Here is a 20,317-nt window from a genome sequence, read left to right on the forward strand (position 1 = left end):
TTGACTATTTTCTTTTTTTTTTTTTTAGTTCTTTCGCCAATACACTTCTTTTTTCATGCAGCTTTGAGCATATAAAGTGACATCCATTCCCTGCAGCCCCAAGGAGAAGTGCCTTTTGGAGAGAGGCTGAGTCCTCTGCATTGGAGGGTCTCAGGGCTCTGAAAAGTCAGGTTCCTTTCCCTGTCTCACAGGCCTCTTTCCAATGGCATTGGTGAACATTTCCAGTGGTTGACTGCTAGGGATTATGAAATATTTTGCAACCCATGGGTATCTTCGAAACTAAAAAGAAAAAATTGACACTTTCTCTGAGTCTCTTTTTCTTTTGTTTAATACGTTGAATAAGCTCAGTTTTCCAAACACAGGAGTAAGGACTGCTGAGCTATAGACACAATTTACATTTTTTTTCACCTTGCAAACACCTGGTCAAGTTTGAACGCAAGTATGAAATCCCTGGCTTACTTTAGGACCCCCTTTCTGCCCTAGCCCACAGCCATTGCCCCAAATCTTTGCTTCCTTACCCAAAGACAGCAAGTCAGTGAGGACACTGAGAATGTTCAGGATGACATCCTTGTCACAGGAGCTCTGGAATGGAAACACACCAAATTTACAGATCAGTTCAGAACAGGACACTTTGTGCTGCACAGGGCTGCAGTGCATCATGCAGGGCAGGGGCACTGAGATCCTTGTTTGGATACTGAGCACTTCTGTGCCATCTGGACAGTGAATATGTGGAAGCATATTGATGACACATTTTAAAAGCCTTTAACATATCATACTACACAGTATTTAATGCACAGTAGCATTTCTAAAGTAGAACTGACATCTAAATTCTAAACTAAAGCTCTCTTTTTTTGGTTTGATCTGGCCACCTCAAAGTTGAGGAAATTCTATATTACAGGTTACAGTTGAGGAAATTCTGTATTACACAGAAATGCTAAATGTGAGGTGGTTTTCCATGACAGCATCTCTTATTACTGGAGTTGAAGAACAATATATTTAAGTTATATTAATCTCATCTACAAGAAAATTCCCCTGTCTTTGCAGCCACAATCACGTGGAAGCCTTGAATTTCAGAAGAAAAATTCCTAAGCTTATTTCTAAACTAATATAATTTAATTTTAAGACCAAGTTACCACCACATTTTGTCATGACACATTCTGCCTTAGAATCACTTTAATTTTTGCATTAGAGGAAATAAGATATAATGCACTTGAGGAGAAGGAAACACATGATACCTACTATCCATCTGTGTGATACACTAGACTTCTTCTTTAATTCTGCTCCAAACAGATTTCACTGCTGTGATTCAAAAATTAATCACTGGTCTGTATTGCAACTAGAGGGACTTGGGTTAAGACCTGGATGTCGTTATTTCTGAGCAGATACAGCACCATACAAATTTCTAATAGAATAAAAACTTGCATTTGAATAACCTTGGTCCCAAAGCAACTTAGGATCACACAAATTGTAACAGAATCACTTTATTTTCAATTAAATGATGACAATAACGTCTACCAAATATATGGCTCCCTTATTTCTGAATGCTGAACTGCTTCAGAAACTTAACCTACCTTGTAAATTAAACTAACTAGTCTCCATTCTGGATACATGCGATCATTTTACCAGCCAAATTTATTCAACCATTCTCTTACATATTTAACATTATGCAACGCTATATTTAAGACAAGGAGTTGAGAAGCAACACCTATCAAAAGGTAATTCTAGAAAGAATATTAGGGAAAGTCTAATTCAGATCTGTAATAATGACTATTAATGCAAATGGACCCTTTTTTCCCAATGGATCCCTGAAGAAATGACAGCACGGGCTGACAAGGTGCTGAGGATGGTGTAGCTAATTAGGGAGCTGCAGTCCATACCTCCTCCTTAGTTACAACTGGGGAGGGTATGCATTGGGTGAGACATGGCATGAAGCAGGAAATTGATCAGTCTGCAGTCAGAGCAGGTGACTGCCAGCCTGGAGAAACAGATTTCCACCTCTGTCACAGAAATCCTGTAGGATGCTTGGCAGCTCCCTGCAACCAAATCTCCTTCTGTATTGGCAGACTGTACATGCCATTTTCTGCATGGAATAATTACATTAGTGCCAAAGTTTCCTAGCTTCTCTATCCTAAACCTAGATTGTATTCTTAGATTTCTCTTTTTTTTCTTGGTCATAATTATTAACAAAAACAAATTCCAAATCTCTGAAAAATGAGGTTTCCCATCATACTGCTTTTGGTCAATTAGCAGAGTTACCAACCATTCCCTGATCAATATATATTCCAAGGCAGCAAGAGGGACAAGAGGTGTCAGCAGGGGAATGAGAGAAAAGAACAAGATGTGGTCAGGGAAGGGGAAGGAAGGCAGGAAAGAAGGAGAGTCAGGTGAGGATAAGATTGGAGAGTCACTTCTGAAATGGGGACCCAGTGGAGAGGGTCTGTGAGCACTGATGGCTTTCCCAAGGCTCAGCTTGCTTTTGCTCTTAGCTAAAATCCACAGGCAAAGTGCCTGTCTCATCCCCACATCAGAGCTGGCCCATGCCCAGAGAGAGAGCCTGCTGCTTCTCTTCCTTATTAACTCAACAAGCAGAGACCTCAGCTCTGAACATAAAAGTTCAGCCCTTTTATGATCCACGTTGAAATCAAAAGGCTCGGTGTGATAGGATTGCTGCTCCTTTCAGAGCCAAGACAAATAGAATACATGGCTTTGATGAAATCCAGGAACTCATTTTTCACCAAGTATTGCCACCCTCACCTCAGAGGAGTCCAGATTTGTGCAACTGGCTCAAGCAGGGTCAGAGCAGTTCGGAGCAGCATTACTCTTGGGTAAAATATTTCATTTTAGTCCTATGTTCATCTTCCTAATTCATGTCTTTGCTCATTTGAGCTGGCTCAAGTCTCCCAAACTAAACAAAGAACATTCAGAGCTCTCCTCCCAAGAGTTTCTTGGCATTTTTTAGCATAGGGACATAATAGTCAGGGGCAGGTTGTCAGGAGTGATGAGAATCCATCAAATTTACTGACTCCAGGAAGACCTACTGTTCTCAACACCTTTTTAAATATCAGGGTTGCCTAAATCAGACGGTCCTCTGGTTTTGTCTTGCTGCCTCTCAGTATCCCTTTCCTCTGTAGGTGGATGGATTACACATTAAGGTTTCAGTAATGAAGTCTTCATTGATTTATGCTCCTATTACACTGGGTTGTTTATTTTAACTGATTGGATTGTGGGTTCCTAAGCCATTAACACAAATAGTGATGACATAAGATATCCTCTGACTTTCCATGCACTTTATCCAGGGACTCAGGCAAACAAAGAACTTGAGGGAACATGAAAGATCAACCTTTAAAATGTGAAAATTAAAGCTGGGTGATATGGCCAAATATTGTACCTGAGTGTTTACTCTTGATGTTCCAACACTAAAATTCTGTGTTGGTGCCTCATTGCTCCCCTTCCTGCTGCACACCACTGAAGGAGTTGGATGATTCAGGAGTTGGCTGAAACAATGGATAAAACCCCCGTCCCATTACAAATTCTAACATATTTCCCACTAACTTTAGTGGCACCACTGAATAACAGAGACTTCTGCAGAAGAGCACAGCTCCTATTTATAGCAGCAAGGCAACACAGAAAAAAACACCCTAAAGTTGCTATTGTCTTGCTAGATGACAACTTGCCTCTTGAAAAGAGCCAGCTCAGATTTGACTAATTAGCTTCAGGTTTTCAAAGTCATCAAAGATATTTGGACATTGAAATCCATTAGAATTGATTGTTTAAATTAATACACATAACAAACTCCTTGTGGATGAATTGCCAACATATTCATTCATAAAAAATATTCAGTAAATCTTTTTGAACAGTAAGTACAAATGAGAAAATCACAACTTGTGCCTGATCTAAAAAAGATGAATAGAGTAATTTCTTTAATGCAAATTTCTTACCCTGCTCTGGTAAATATAAACACATTAGTTATTTTTATTGAAAGAGATGTTTGATGGTTTAAGAACAAACCATAACCAAAGAAACGAGAAAAGTAAAATTCCTCTTGCTAAGTATTTCCCATTCCTGCCAGCACTTACAAATGTTAGCTACAGCATCTACAAGTGCACAGACTAATGAAGATGCATTTGTTGTATATGGGTGGAATAGGAGGAGAGAAAAGTTCCCAGAAGCTTAAATTAGATTACAAAATTACTGACCTCCTGCAGAATTTCACTAAAAGGATTTAACGTTAGAGCCAAATTGTTACCTATTAACAACAGCCTGTAGTTGCATTTCACAGCTTGTGGCTGGACAAAGGCTAAAGTAGCAAAAACATCACTTTAAATATCAAGCATGGCTGTACTTTTTGGTCAGAGCCCCTCATCTTTCTTAGCCTTATTCCAGCAAAGCATCCTGTCTTCCTCACCCAACCAGGAGTATCACAGGGCTGAGCTCAGATACATTTAATCAGCTCCTGGCTGAGAGCTCCTCTCTGAGCTTTTTCTGGGAATTAATCCCTGAAACACTGGGGTTAGCTTGACAGAAGCTCCTCAGAGATAAACAGCAGAAGGATGGAGTAAGCCAGGAATAAAAAAAATACCCCAGCACATCGTCATTGATAGGTTACAGGCAGCAAGTGATTAATTGGTGACATTGGGCTTGGAGGACAACAGCTCGATCCCAGCATTTCTGACTGGCAGCTGGGGTTATTGCACTGACCCACAGTCGAGCAGGGAACAGCTCCTGTCTCCTTGTTCTGCTCCTGGGAACATGCCAAGACCAGCTGTTATTTACTCAAGACAAGATTATAAAATTGCCACTAAGCCACAGTACCAGGTAACCTCAGGGAAGTCTCTGAGGATGTTTTCCACAAGACTCAGAAACCCAACAGGGGTGGGTTTTTTACCACCTGGAGGATAGCAGCCATCAGTGCCATTCCCCCTCCAGCAGTGCCTTCAAACAAAAACCTCCCATAAGCTCAGTCTGTTGGGCTTTTTGCCTTTTGCCCAAAGGCAGGCATTTCCCTGAGTGAGACACACAACCTACTGAGAGGGTTTGTTGGGAGTCTAAGCATTAATGCTGAAAAAGGAGGATACCCAGAAAGAAATCAAACAGCATTAATTTGTGTGGTGTGAGATTTACTAATAAATATTTTATTTGGGGGAAGAAATACAAAGCAGTTATTCCAATCACAAAAAATAATGAATGCAAAATGAAAGAAGTCGCTCTTGCAAGACAATGCATAACATGGTTCCTACCAATACGTTTTTTAAATTAACTGTTGACTTGTCTCACCAAGCTGTGTGACTGCTAAGGAAAAATCTCCCAAACAAACAACAAAACAAAATGGTCTAATTTTAAAGAAAAGACACTGCTTCACTGGGCTAAAAAACTTCCAGACCAGTTTGTTTGGGTCTTTTTTAGTGAGACTGAGGAATAGGATATCCAGTTCCAGGGTTTGTTTGTTTATTTGTTTGTTTGTTTGTTTTAAAATAGCCTGTTTCTAAATACGGAAGCAGGGTTTGACCTGTCCAAAATATATCCTCCTCTCTTCTCTTTCCCTTAATAAATTTGCTCACACAAATAGCAGTCAGCAGCCCAACTGCCTGTGTAATGAGACTTACATCTGCAAGTCAGATTTCTCACTCTCTGTGCTTGAAGCTTATTAAAGAGAAATTCTGGTGCAAAATTAATACTGGCTAAACTCAAGAGCAGGTTAGAGGCTGAGCAGCATTAGTCCTCACTGTCTCCTGAGACCTCTAGAAAATATTGGGTTCTAATTACTCTCTTAATACTTAAATCAGAGAGTCCTCTGCCAGCAAGGCAGAGGTGCCTACCAGCCCAAAGCGCTGGGCACAGCCACTCACCACTGGCATTATGGATTTGCCAGCTGGATATCTCCTTCCCACAGCTGAATATCCAGCCTCACAATAACTGTGAAGCCAGGTTTGGTGCCTTATGTTCTGTGTTTTGTCAGAGTAAATTGCTTTTTCTAATTTAAGAGGAGCTAAAAATTCACACTTAACTAAGAGAGCAAAATACCCTGGAGAGTTTCTTGTCTGAATGCTCCCATCCTCAGCCTCAATATTCAGCCAGCAAAGCATGATCTCTTCTTGTTGGAAGAAATCACGCAGTACTTGTTACATGGAGGTTTAAAAATCGTTATTTCTGAGGGGGAGAAAAAGGGGTTCAGAGACCTCTGAAATATCAGCAGGCAACCACAGACTAGGGGAGGATTCCAATTAAAGTGATTATAGCCTGAATTTTGGCATAAAGTGGAGCACCTTCTCAACAATACTACCAGCTTTAGAAGGATCCCAAGAAATTATGGCCAAGCTGCCCCTGCTCCCAAAACAACCATCCAAACATCCTCAGCATCACCACAGGAGCCACCATTCTCTGTGGTAAACAGTGCGTGCATTTCTTTGTCCAAATCTGCATTTCCTCTTCTGCAGAGTCAGATAGGCCTGAGCAAACCAGGGAACTCAGAGGAGACGTGGAAGGAGAGGGGGCTATTTAAAGCCTCAGGGAGGAGGACCTTGCTGCTCTGGGAGTGTCCTAAGTGACCTCTTTAATCCTGGGAGAAAGGCGTCCGCAGCTGTGGGGGATCACGTAGCCCTCAAACTGTACCCGGGGCAGCCAAGGGGCCCCCAGGGACAGGACACGTGGCCAGGCTCCCTCTTGTTCCTGTTCCCAAGCCTTGGAGACAGGTCCCTCTTGCTGGCCCTGGCCACCCTTGTGAGGCATGGCAAGCACCCTGCTGAGCCGAGTGCCAGACTTTTCTTTTCCTGCTGATTCTTCACACCACACCAAGCCCAAAGCAGAAATTATGGGGTTTAGATCAGAAAATATGGCAAAGGCTCATTAAAAATGTCCCTCCCTCTGGCCTGCTGCAATCAGGTAGGTGACTTTTTTCATGGCTTACAATGACCTGAAGGTCTGGTTTTTTCTCACCTTTTTTAGCATTTAGGTGTGATAACCTGCAGCATCTTTTTCAGTAGCACACTAGATCACGGCTGGGTGCTATGATTCCAACCCTTCACAGTGAGTGGCAGCTCACCCAGGTGAGCAGGAGTAGTGCCTCAAAGCAGACTTCTAACATGCAAATGGACAGGGCTTTGCTCCTCTTCACTGAGCTTCAGCACTTCCTCTCAAAGGATACAGGCTACACTCTGCAGGACTGAACTGCTTCAAGGCAGGGATAGGAAAATTCCAAACTTACAACCTAGTGTCTTCAAAACACTGAAGGTGTTGAGATGAAACAGCTTGGCTTAAGCTGGTCTCTAGCCAAAATAACTTGGTGAATAACATGGTGAAAATCATCCGTGCCAAGGAACCTTACCACATTTAATGAAATAAATTGCACTAACATAACACCTTGCATCAGAGGATCACAGACTTCTACATAAATATTACCTAATGCCTGCCCAATAGCATTCCTCATCAAGATCAGATTGTTTCTTATTTTCCTGGTGGGAAATATCACCCTGTGGTGGAAAATTCACTTTGTCAATACCTAAGAGGATAGCTGGCAGAGCCAGGATAGCTATTACAACAAAATGAAGCAGAAACACTGCATGCACAGAAGTACTGTGGCCCTCAATCACACACTTACTTCCATCTATTTGTGAGGAGTTCCAAATTTCCCTTCCCTGAGATCAGTCTTCTCCTCCCAACTTCCCAGAAGTAAGTGCAGCAGAAGAATCTATCCCCTGCAAGGAGAGCTTGGGAGAAGAAAGAGCAACTCCCCATCAGTGTGTCCCAAAGCTGTTTGAAGAGAGATTCATCCCTGTGCCAAGGGATGAGGAGGATACTACAGTTAATAAATCTATACAGGAATTAGGAAGCACATAGACCATGGCCTGACCTTTTTCCAAAAGATGTTTTACCTCCAAAAGACTCAAAGGTGTTTCCCCTAACTTCAGAGCAAGGTTGTTCATCTCAGTGCCACGTTATTAGTGTGTCACTCCAATAAAATATATTCACACCCAGATATCTGCAGGAATTATGCCCTGACAGACTGAAATATCTTGGATACCATTGGCAAAGTAAACTGCTTTTTTTCTCTCTTTCTTTTTCCACACCTAAGTTCTCTCAGTATTCTCAAAGAAAAGCTTGTCCTTGTACAGAAGTTCCTCCTGATACAAAGTTCCTTTGTGTCACTTGTTCCTCTCACTAATGCTCCTCTAATAGAGCAATTACTTTATTATGCAGAAACGGTGGTAAAACATTATTATATAACCCTCAAATGCTTCTGTCAAATTGGAAGTGTTAAAAGAATGAGGAAACTTTGAGATAAATCAAAACACGTGACACTCTGCAAAAGGCTTTTAGACTTTCTTTTGAATGTTTCTAATGTTCTTTCTGTAATTTCTACTGCAGATAAATTCTCCCAGGTTTTATCTCTTATTTCACAATAAGTTACCTATGACACCTAAAGATTTTGACTGGATTTAATGTTATATTATTCTCCTTTTTGCTCTTTTTAATCTATTTTTATTTTAATGCCAAGATTATCCTAGCATATGCCTTTCAAACTCTCTTATTAAGTTTCTGTAAGGCATTAACCATTCTTGTACAATGAATTCTATATGCATGCCAGCACCTACTGTTTATTGCTGTTTCTTGGATTTATTCCGATATTTTATATTACTTTTGCTGTTACTGAACTAATTTAGAATATTAATGTTTCATTCAAATGCCACTCTGTTACAGATATTTAACACAACTGCCACCCAAATTTAATAGGGAGGGATCTGTTTTCTCCATTCAGTTTTAGTTTTATTTTCCCCACCAACAATGAAAAAGCAGCATGAAACATGCTGCTCTCTTTCTTTTTTGTGAGATTTGATGGGTGTCAGTCCAGAGAACACTTTGTCTTTCAAAGATGAAGCACATTTGGGAGTTGACAAACTTTTTTTACAAGCAATGGCATTTCTCAAACTACAAATGAGTCTGAAGGATCTTGGGAAATTTCCAGATGTACTCACTTTTTAATGAAACCACAGATTTCTGAATGCTGTAGCAAATGTAAGTATGTGCATGTGGAAATAAATGGCCATAATGAAGGTGCTGCTATCCTTGCCTTCTCTGGGATGTTCCTGCTTGGACCACACATGATAAAGCCCAAGAATCCCTGGGTCTCATCTCAGCCTGCCCTAACACTTGCCTGTGCTCAGTCCAGGCTTCTCTCTGTATTCCTGTGCAAACAATCCCACTTTTTGCACATTAGTCTGACACTGCACAGGCTGAAGATGAGGATCACTATAACACTCTGGTTTAGAAAAACACCAGTCCTTTCTCTTGCCAAGACAAGTGTCCTTATGTGTCAATCTACCCCACTTCCAAAAGCACCTTCTGGAACAGCCATGCAAATGCTTTTAATCAATCACATTTAATAACAATGATTGAGGTATGGGCAGTGGAGACAAGCCACTAATAACTATTGTTAGTCACAGCTTATTTTCTTCAGAGATGGAACCTGAAAGTGAAAATGATGAACCTATTTTTGCCATCCAGTCTAAGTGAAAAATCAAACAACAAACGAAACTCGGCATCCATAATGAATAGCAAACTGTGCTTTGAAATTCTAATGATTTAAAGTAATATTACCAGTAATATAAAGCAGAACCTCAGTTTAACTGCATTGCTGAGACCCATCCATCTAGATTTAAACAGCAATCTCTCAACAGCAAAGCCCTCAGTTCTCTGAAAAGGTTGCCAAGTTTTAAGAGGCATGATAGGGGTATGTCATTTTCCATCCAGAAGGTAACAAAGATTTTTATCTCCTTTATCTCCAGTCTACACCCCATGCAAGACACTCAACAGCAGCAAGCCAGTTGCCACCATGCCAAATCCAGGCATGTTTGGGGCTTTATTCCACCCTTTTTACTTCATCCAGTAGATCAGATACACCTGAAAATTAAGTCAAGTTAAAAGGTATTTTAGCTTGACTTGGTCAGTCAAGCTAAAAGGCATTTTATTAGCTCCATGAACGAGCCCGTGTCTGTATTTCTGCTCCAGGAAAAGGGACAGGAGTTATATTGAAAAATACCCAGCTCTACACATTCTGCTAGCATCCCCCGTGGAGTTCACCCAACCAAACCCCTTGGGCTGTCTCTTCTGAGACTCTCTCACATGGGAATGGGCTGAACATGCCATGGCACAGTGGACTGATCTCTCAGAGAAAGGTGAATTCTTTAGTGAATACCCAGCAGGAGATTTGATCTATGTCAGAATCTACCTCTGCATCCATTGCCAGCAGGGAGAGATCACCAAAAAGTTGCTGTTGTGTCCTGTTTTGTTTGAGCATGTTCCCAAGGAGCCCTGTTGGTGGATTAGTGCCCACAGGCTTTGTAGGACATAGCAGGGGACTCTCAGCTAGGGAGATTTCCAACTGTTTGATCACCCAGCCATGCAGACCTTTCAGACAAACCCTCCAGAGTTTTCAGTCAGTGAGGTACAGCTGCTGCTGCGAGAGCTTTTGAACCAAGCTGTTAATAATCATGGTTTTCATCTCAAAGAGAAGTCATTTTAATGCCTCTCTGCATCCAGCTGTCCCCTTGAAGTCCCTGTGCATCGTGGGGAGATCAGATGACCTTAGCCATATGGGAAGAGAAATTGTCAAAGAAAACAGAGCCAGGCACACATTCTCTTTCTCCTTTGTCACCTCCAGCTTTCTGCCCCACTTGCAGAACTTCAACATGGAGCCAAAGGCTGTTCAAATTGCAAAAGATTGTCCCAAAGAGAAGGTCAGTAATGCTGCTTTCCCCTAGCCTCTCCAGAAACTCTCTCCATATGGATGGTGCTGGTTTATTCCTGGAAGAATTGAGGGTTGAAAGAGGCAGTTCAGTTTGTTCCTCTGACTTCATCAGATCAGCATTTTAATCATAGGGAAAGGTCAGGTGGTCCATTCTCCCTCCTCCCCTCCTTTGAAGTGAGACAGGTGGGCATTCACCATGCCAAGTAAACTGCTTATGGGAGGATATCTCTCTCCCTGTCAATCTTCTGCTTGCCAGGTTAATCCTGAATGAAATGCAGGGCCAGCTTTATCTTCACTGTAAATCTGCTGCTTTGGCCTTTCATCAGGAATCCCAAAAAAACCACAGAAGATGGCAGAGGGCAAACAGACACTGCACTGAATTCACCCCGGCTGCATGAGTGTCATCTGCTCAGGCTGTGAGTTCTTCCACCCTTTGATTTGGGAAACAATGTGGGCTAAGATTTCCTTTGCCCTGACTTGACAGATGAACCTTATCTCCATCTACTGTCCAAATGAAGAAAGCAGAAGGCACAGACATTGAATGAGTTTGATGGGCTTTGTAACAGTTCTGAAATAAAGCCCAGCACTTGTGCTTTATCCATCAATAGAGCACCATTCCCTCCTTTGAAAGGAAAGGAATAGGTACCAGAGAGTGCACTGAGATGATGGGCCATGGGGAGAAGAGTCTTTCTCAGTTTACTACAGGGATCAAATTCCCATTAGACCCAGTGGGAAAGCCTTTGCCTGTAAATTACACCAAAAATTAATGTGCATAAAAGGCTTCTCAGAAGTTGATTGCAGTAAAACACAATGCTGTGGTGTTTCCATGTCAGAAAAAAACCCCATATGTTTTAGTTTCAAAGCATCTCTTGTTGAAAGGCAGGGGGGAAAAAAGCCAAGATTTCTTTGGTAGAGTAGTGATTTCTCCCACAGGAATTCTGTGTCAGAATTACTCAATTTTCTAATAAGAATCATCATGAAAGCTTTGCAGTTCTCATTAATTCCACCTCAACCTACACTACCTTTTGAAAGTAAGGCTGTGTTCTTCCATGAGAAGAGACCATGAGAAGAAAAACCCATCCTTGTTCTCTAAACCCCCAAAGGAAAGGAGATTCAGCTTTGTCCATGTAATTTCTTATCAAACAAATGTTATTCTATTAATCAATAGTTGGTCTAAAACACTAATTCTCTTTTTTGTACCTTAGTGGTGCCTGAAGGCAGTAGAAACTCTACTATGTTATCTTTGTCCTCTCTAGAAGACATCTTATGAAATCAATGACAAATTCTTGATTTCTGAGACCTTGATTTCTGTATGATGTGTTTGGTCCCCACTCAGCAAAAGTCATAACGGCACACAGATCAAAAGGAAATACTAAGTCATGGAGATGAATGGGCTCTGTCTCCATCAGCTTCTGGAGAATGACCAAGTTTCCCTTATTTTAAGAGATGATCTTTATCACATTAGACTTTCCGTCCCAAAATTGTACTAAGATAATTTGTTTTGCCTCTATGAAAAGGAAAAAGTTTATCCAGTTCTTGGAGATTTGAATCTCCATCCAAAGAATCCACCTAGATTATATTTAGGTCAACTTCTCATAAAATGGAACAATCAGGGGAATAAACACAGATTTTTAATAACAGAAAATGTCTACAGATATTTTATTGATTTGGATTCATGTTCTTGCTTCTTAGCCATCTTAAATTAAGCTGTATTTTCTGAAATAAACCATCTCTTCTGAAACAGCAGCACAGTAATGCGCTCTATGGCACACAATGCTTGCAGGATTGCAGGCACCAGTGTCAGCTGGGCTGGACAATGCATTTGTTCAAGAACCTGCCACCCTGCTTAGCCCTAACACTCCCTCCTCACCTCCTGCAGCAAACCTGGCTTTGTCCAGGGCAGAAGGGAAGCTGGCTGGTGAGCTACTGCTCCTGATCTCCTTGGAGAAGGTTGTTATCCTGGTCTCCTTGGAGAGGGTTGTTACTCCCCCTCACAGAATGTCTCACCAACTCCAAGGAGCATTCTGACCTCCCAGTTCTCTGGGGACTGAAATCAGCCAGCTTTTCCTGGGAATCCCAGCTCCCCATCCTTCCCTGCGGAGGTTCCCGGCGCGCAGAGCGGCTCTGCCGGTGGATCGGCGCTCTGTCCTCGGGGGCAAACAGGTGCAAATAGACTGTCTGTGAGACAAGAGCTTATTAAAAGAACAAGGGAAGGCAGGAGGGAATAATTTTCTGTCCTGGTCTGGTGAGAACAGCATAGTCAGGAGACGGGAGTCAGGCAGAGCCCAGTGGCACGTGTGGGCACTGTGCGTGGATTTGGGATCTCGGAGCCTGAGGGTCCCAGGTGTGCACACACCAATCCAACAGACACAGAAAAGGGACAACTCTGCCCAGCATCACAGCCAGTTCATGAGCAGCTCCTAGCACACACTGCCTTATTCTGCATTCCCACTGACTGCTCTTGGAGCCCTGAGGAAGGAGGGGTTTTACCTGCACTTCCAGAGGCTTCAATCCCCCCAGATTTCACTGCAAGGGTGATGATGGTATGAGCTGTGTTATCTGTCCTGGCACAAACAGGGGGGATCACACAGAGGCAGTGCGTCCATGGTAACAACAACTCCAGGAGCAATTTCCAACCCTGCCATCCCAGACCAAGCAACACCAAAATCCCTCCCCATCTCTTAAACTCCCAGTATGTGTATGAAATTATTTTCTCTCAGTTAACACACATCAGTGAGATCTCTGCTGGTGCCAGTAGACATTGTTAGAGCCAACCATTATAAGCCCATATGTTTTTCAATACAAGCAACTTTCTGTGTCTGCTGTGCTGATCATAATATAATAAACTTTAATTCAAAATGCCCATGAACACATTTTGTACTACAGACACTTTTTTCCTATTATAGATAAAACCAAGAAGACTGGACCAATGCATCGGACAGAAAAATGTGTCTAAGCCATCACAACAAATGCAGCATAATATACTGAAAATAAGATTATACTACACAAAGGAACACTAGCAAGACCTATTCAGGCAAACACCTCTCTGTCTGAAAACATCTCTTCTTCTATTTCAAAGAGGGAAATTATTGAAACCTGAGAAAAAGAGAGGGTGGAAATTTTCCATTGTCATAAAAATATTGTTGTAATGTATAAACACATCTGTAGGCATACAAAACAGCTAAGGACACTAGATAACTACCAATAATTATCCTCAACTTAGAGATAGATAAACAGCTGTTTTTAAAATATATTTGCATACTGTATGTGAAAAATAGTAGTTTAAACAAATCCATACACCTCCTTCCATAATGTGGTTCATTCTATTAATTTGTTTGTGTCTACAATGCAGTGCCAAAATACACAATATTGAGTTGCATGACATGGCATAATGTACCATTATATTACATCCAAATAGTCTAAGTTAAACAGTTTGGCCATAAGCATAAAGTCAGTCCCTCAACAGCTAAAAAGCACCAGTTTTAAAGCATTCCTGATATTTCATTTGGTCCCCTGGAGTAACTGCATTTTTTAATTTCCACATGACATCTTGTTTTATTTCGCAAAACCTCTGCTTCAGGATGAGCAGTGCCTGTTGCCTGGAAAATCACCCCATGCAGCATTCTGTCCTCATCATTTAGCATGTGGTTCTGTGCATTATTTATTGTGCAGTATCCAAGCCCTGCATGAAAACAAATTATTAATTTGCTTCTCAATTTTTTTTCTGTGTTGGTACCAGAACTTCAGGGTTTTTTTCTCCCCTGTGTTCATCACCTGGTTTCTCAAACACTGATGTGAGGCATGGTGGGATTATTTGCCATGTTACACGTGATTGACACAGAAGCAGAGGTTTATAAACCATTTCTCCAGGCTGGCACCCAACTGATCCAGCAACATGGCCATCCTGTCATATTTTCATTGCTGCAGGGAGGGGGAAAGGGCTCTCCTCAACCATTCATGACACAGCCTCAAAGCACAAACCCTTCTAGACAAGGATGAGGGACAGCAGAAGAACAGAACTCCACTTTCCTTATCCAACAGAGAAAGTTCTGCTGAGCTCAGACTGTGACACACTCTTGTGCTCAGCTCAGCCACTGCTGCTGCTCCAATCAGTCTCTAGGTGCATTTTGCACCCCAAGGTCCTCAATTCTCATAAATTCAGCCACAAAAAATTCTGGATAGCCCATCTGGAGGCATTTCCAGGGGAGCTGGCAGTGTACTCTGAGAAACAGCTGTGGCCAGCCCAGGGACAGAGAGCAATTCTGGCCCCAGCTCAGTCAGTGGAAAGATCTCAGCAGAGTCCAAGACCTGTCACAGCTTCCTCTGAGGGCTTTTAGTGCTCTGCACTGGTTCACAGGAGTGAAAAACCTCAATGTTTCTTCCGTGGCCTGGCAGGAATTTGGGATTAATGTATGGATATTAGCCTCCTTTCTTCTTTGTTGCTTAGCAGTGCCCCATGGTGGTGAGCCAAGGGTTGTAGGGAAAAGCTCTGGGTTTCCTTCAGGTTCTCCTTGGATAGAGAGGAGATGACAGTGGAGGTGGGAAGGAAAAGCAGCAACCCTGAAAGCTGAGGCTGGGACCTGCACTATCTCTATAGGATTGTTTATGGAGAATTATGCCTTTTCTTCCATGGTTAAAGCCAAAACCAGGCTCATGCAGCCCAAGTGGCATTGGCAGTAGAGACATGAAAACGTTGCACCCACTATTTCTCCTTGAACCCTACAAGCCAAGTGTTTCCCTGTCCTAACTGCACTTCTTCTGCTGTTCCAAAGCTAAAATAGTTTTTATAAGGAGTAGCAGAAATAAGTCCACTGCTGCTCACTTTAAGTACAACAATCAGAGTAAAACTCAGTTAATGAGCCACATAAAAATTGGCCATCTGGTTTTCAGTTGATTTTTGTTCCCTCTAAGGCTATTCCAATAAACCCAGCCTGCCAGGCTGCCTCCCAAAAACACCAATCCAAACTTTGAGCTGTTCCATCCCCAAATGAGTGGCCATTCTGCTACCTGAGCAGTTCCTGGAATTTTTTTGCATCTATTTCTCTCAAAGCCAGGAATCTCAGCAGTTCTGCTGACGGAGTAAGTGCAAGGATGCAGAGCAGACAAAAGCATTTTGCAGAATGCATTTCTATTCATTGTCAGTGGAGCAGCACAGATACCTTCCCACTTGTCCTTAGGATAACAATAGCTCTGCCTTGTCAGCCAGCCAGCACAACAGCTCGGAGGGGACAGCTCAAAGAGCTGAGAGCTCCAAGTTAGCAAACAGCAGATCCTGTGGCTGTTCTGCTGGACACTGCAGCCACTCACAGATAAATCCCTCTGCAAAACCAACATCCACCACTGATACATAAGATTTGCATCTTTTCCCTGTCAAACTGCAGCATTTGGGAACCTGTGAAGTCCAACACAGCAAGACAGAGTTTGAGCCAAAGATCTGCCAACGGCCCCAGGGGCTGCCAGCTTTGCAGAATATGTGAACAGGGACTGTGGCTTTGGGAAACATGTGAAAACCACACTGAGAGCCAACAGGAAATCTGGGACTCCTCAGGCAACACGATGTATCCTGCCATGGAATAAGATGTTCTTGGGGGGCAACCAAGGGATGGGCAGTGAGGAGGAGAGCAGGGAGAAGGAAAGGGAAAAATAAAAATATTTCCTATTTGTCTAAATGATCAGAGGGTGGGGTGAGATGAAGGCCAGGGCAACGAGGAGGAGGAACTAAAATACTCTACAGTCTCAAGGGATTCAGGGTCACAAGGCAAGATGCTGGCTCCAGTTTTCTATTGCTCTTCTTAGCAAGTACCAGCTGTTTTTAACTAACACCCAGATACCTCCTCCTAGCATTAAAATAACCAAGAGATCTAATCCCAAATCTCTTGGGATTTTGCATTGAGGGGGCTGCCTGTAAGATGGGATGTCAGACTTTTTTCCTGGTCAAAAGCCATACATGCAGAGTGTGTTTACTTCTGCCACGCTGTGGCCAGGGGCCAGGGTGAGAGTGGCAACCAGCCCAGCCTTGACTGAGGAACTGCATTATCTGTGTATGAAAGACAGAGTGGGGCTGGGTCAGGGCTGAGGAGCTCAATGTCATGCAGTGAGAGGTGTGAACAAAAACAGGTAACACGATCCAGGCCAGAGGGATGGGAGGTGATAACTGTAGGATCACACTGGAGAGGGAGAGTCAAGAAGACAGAGCAAGGAAGAAGGCACCAGGGTTAGAAAGAAAATGAGAAATGACAGTAAAATCCTCAGAGCTTGGCTCTGCCATGCTGGCACAAAACCTGTGAGACGGGGAGAGGGTTTTCTTAAATCTGAATTTCACATTTTTAAAGCTGCACATTGTAAGCAGCGAAGCACTTTTTACCTAGAGATCTGAAATGTCACGTCTTCCCTGCAGTGACATTTTGGTGACAAAATGCAGCTGCACTTTGAAAGGAGTTTTTGCTATTCACCTTGTCACTTTGCAGAACATCCATAGCACGTTGCACTTCCAGGGGTTTGAGCTGTCTTTGGAGGATCACGTTCCTTCATAGCACTGGGAACACTTTTGAAGAACTAAAAAAATGTGTTTCTTTCCATGACTGCTCAGTTACAAAGTGCACTGTGTTCTGGATTTGTTCTGCTTGATGCTGCCCTTACCAAAGCCAGGCTGTGAGTCTAGGAGTGAAAGTGTCTATGCCAGGAAGAAATGGAGGAGATCCCTCCCTCAGCAGAAGGTGACAGACCCTGCCTCAGGTCTGGACATTCCTCCAGCTGGGAATAAAAATCTGTGCCAGCGCTTGGAAGGGAGGTAGAAATTTAGTCCTGTGTGAGTGACTGATGGAGAAAGGATGATTTTATTCTCACTTTATAAAGACTGGTTGAATGTTCACTCATTCTTCACCTGAAAGCTTTCTGCATTCAAAGCAATATTATGCACTGACAGAAATGGATAATGCCCAGTAATACCCTGCAGAATTGCCTGTTGTAAGCAGCAGATATGTTCTTCATGCCCAATAAAAGAATATGAACCAGCACTGACAGTCCAGCAGGTCACAAAAACAAAGCAACCATGTTTTGGACAGCTGTTGCAGAAAATAACAAAGTGTGGAGAGATGTTATCAGCAAAGGCAAACATCAACCAAAGTTATTATTTCCCAGGCCAATACTTTCCAACTGTGTCAAGTAAAGGTCTTTTTTATCACCTGATTTTTTAGCAGAGATAGGTAATGGTATTACAAAGTTATGCTGGTAATTTTTCAGCTGAAGGCAGAGGAAAGAGGTGAATCAGTGCAAATAATTGTCATCAACCCCTTACTTTCTGCCTTTTGGCACTCAAGCCTCTGCATCAAATTGAAGATATAACAAGAAAGATTTTTTTATGTCCTTCAAGTGAATACAGAATTTTTGGGAATAAGGGTCTTGTACCAAGGTGGGATTTTGTGACACCGGGGCTGAATGCTGTGCTACCTTGTGGTTTTATCACTACCATGCCTGCAGTGCTCCTAACTATTTCTAGTTTAGACCTCCATGTAGCTTTGTCAATGAACTGAAGTTGTGATTTTAAACTATAGGTTCCAGTTTAGGTCTGGCTCTTGTCCAGTTCTGTCCCCAGATTATGCAAACACCAGGACTGTTATGATAGAGAGCATAAGAAAAACAGATGTGCACTCAGCTCTCAATTATCCAGAGAGGGAGAGGACTATAGCCTGGATACAGCACAAACATGATCTACTACAAAATATGAATTAAATAAGCTGTAACAACATAAGGCAAACAAGTTACGCTGCCAAAACATAAAAGGACAACAGGATAATTTTCTTCAGCATCCCAGTTTACCTGCAGAACTCACTGACACAAGGGGCCACAGAGGGCAAACCAGTGTTTGAAATGAGAAGTAGAAGTTGTTGACAGTTACATAAGCTTGGATAAGTACATCAAGGTTGATCAGCCCCCACAACTATAGTTTCAAAGCCAATTGCTGTCACTGGGTTTTATAACCTCCTCTGCATGCTTGTAGCTGGTCACAGAGACCTCCTGAGACAGGGCTGGGACACATGGATCCTCGGGCTGACCCAGGTGGGGCAGTTTTTTTTGCACACCCTCTCCCTCATTTTCTGTGCCTGCAATGTGTGAGGCTTCGATGGCACATGTAGCAGTCAGAGGATGCTGCTGCTGCCTCAGACACAAAACTCCTGTCCCCACAGGGCTCTGGGCCATGTCAGCACAGCTGCACACGAGGGCTCGGGGCACCTGAAGAGTGCACACAAGTGGAATTTCACCGTGACTGTCTAAAAGCTGCTTTATATGCAAGTAGCTTGTCTAGGCAAAGCAGTTCCCACCCATCCCTCATGACAAAATGAGGCTTATAAAAGCACAGGTTCCCTCCCAAAACACGCTCCCTATTTCACAGGGTAGCGCATGCCACAACCTGGGCACCTTCTCCTGCCAGGAGGAACACATCCTAGAAGTGGGAAAACAGAGCCAGAGATGCCTCTCCTTCATCCCATGGCCAAGCTTGTCCACCAAGTACGATCCTGGGCTGGGACACTTCCCTCTGGTCCACGGGACCTGTCCCAGAGTACACCCAACACCAGCACCTCACCCATCTCAAGAGTTTTTGTCACTTCCCGGAGTGCTTGAGGGTCCTGGGCAGACAATTTGACAGGGAGGAACTTGCTCCTCACAGGCAGATCTGTTTACTCGTGCCCCTCAGCCCTGAGCTCAGACTGACAGCGCTGTCAGGTCCCATTCATTTCACAGCAGCCCGTGGCTCACACCTCCCCGCCGCCCTGCCGAACGCAGCGAGCGCGCGGCAGCGCAGCCTCTGCCCTCAGCCGGGCCCTGAGATTGAGGCATAGCAGTAATTGCCAGCACTCATCACTGAGCAGTGAAACTTCAATTCATAAAGGCCTTTCAGGGTGGGAGGTGCAGGTCAGGGCTCCTGCACGCTGATGCTTTTAGAGCCAAGCCAGCCAGGAGCTCGTACCAACAGCCTCAGCCCAACAGGTCACTGATGGGGGATTAAAGAGGAAAACAAGCCCAAGCGCCTCTCTGGTTAGTTCAAGCTGTTCTTACCTGGAGGGTGGAGAGAAGGACTTGCAAGCCACTGGCTTCTTGTTCTGCCATGCTGCTCCCCACTCACACTCCCTCCTTGTAGCAGCAGACACAAAGCAGCTCGAAAGCCAAGCTGCCAACTTGCCTTGCTGCTGCCCCTGCGTCGTTTAAGAAATGAAGAACTAAACACAGATCCCCAGACACACGCACGCTGCTACCACCAATAATCACAGCAATGCAACTCTAGACCTCAGCAGGAGAGATAAATGTACCCCCTCCCTCCCAGCTCTCCCTCTGTGACGAGAAGATTAATTCCTATATAAAGAATCCCAGGGATTAAGTAAAGTGCCCAGGAAAGGTCTGGGTGCTTGGTGTGTGGTAGGGGGAGTGTGGGGAGGGTGGCAATAGCAACAAGAAAGCAGAAGAGCTACAAACCTCAAAGAAAGCCAGGGAGAAGGGAGGGAGCAGCGCTGGCTGCCTGACAGGCATTCCCAGCTGACCTGCTGATCCGTTCCAGACCCTGCCTGTGGACTCGTCTCC

The 20,317-nt window shown here is 43.4% G+C and overlaps 1 protein-coding gene across 1 annotated transcript in view; it reads right to left on the minus strand.

Moving 5' to 3' along the window:
- The window catches only part of AGBL1 (AGBL carboxypeptidase 1), a gene marked incomplete at both ends in the record, with an annotated part of 309,418 nt that extends 289,569 nt beyond the window's left edge, over nucleotides 1–19,849 (minus strand). Inside the window, 2 exons of the mRNA XM_084213816.1 lie at nucleotides 519–582; nucleotides 19,799–19,849. Coding sequence (XP_084069942.1) covers nucleotides 519–582; nucleotides 19,799–19,849 — 115 coding nt within the window. The remainder of the gene's footprint in view (nucleotides 1–518; nucleotides 583–19,798) is intronic.
- Between the last annotated feature and the right edge of the window lie 468 nt (nucleotides 19,850–20,317).

The sequence above is a fragment of the Fringilla coelebs genome (genome assembly GCF_963513975.1).
Source record: "Fringilla coelebs genome assembly, chromosome: 12".
NCBI classification, from domain to species: Eukaryota; Metazoa; Chordata; class Aves; order Passeriformes; family Fringillidae; genus Fringilla; species Fringilla coelebs.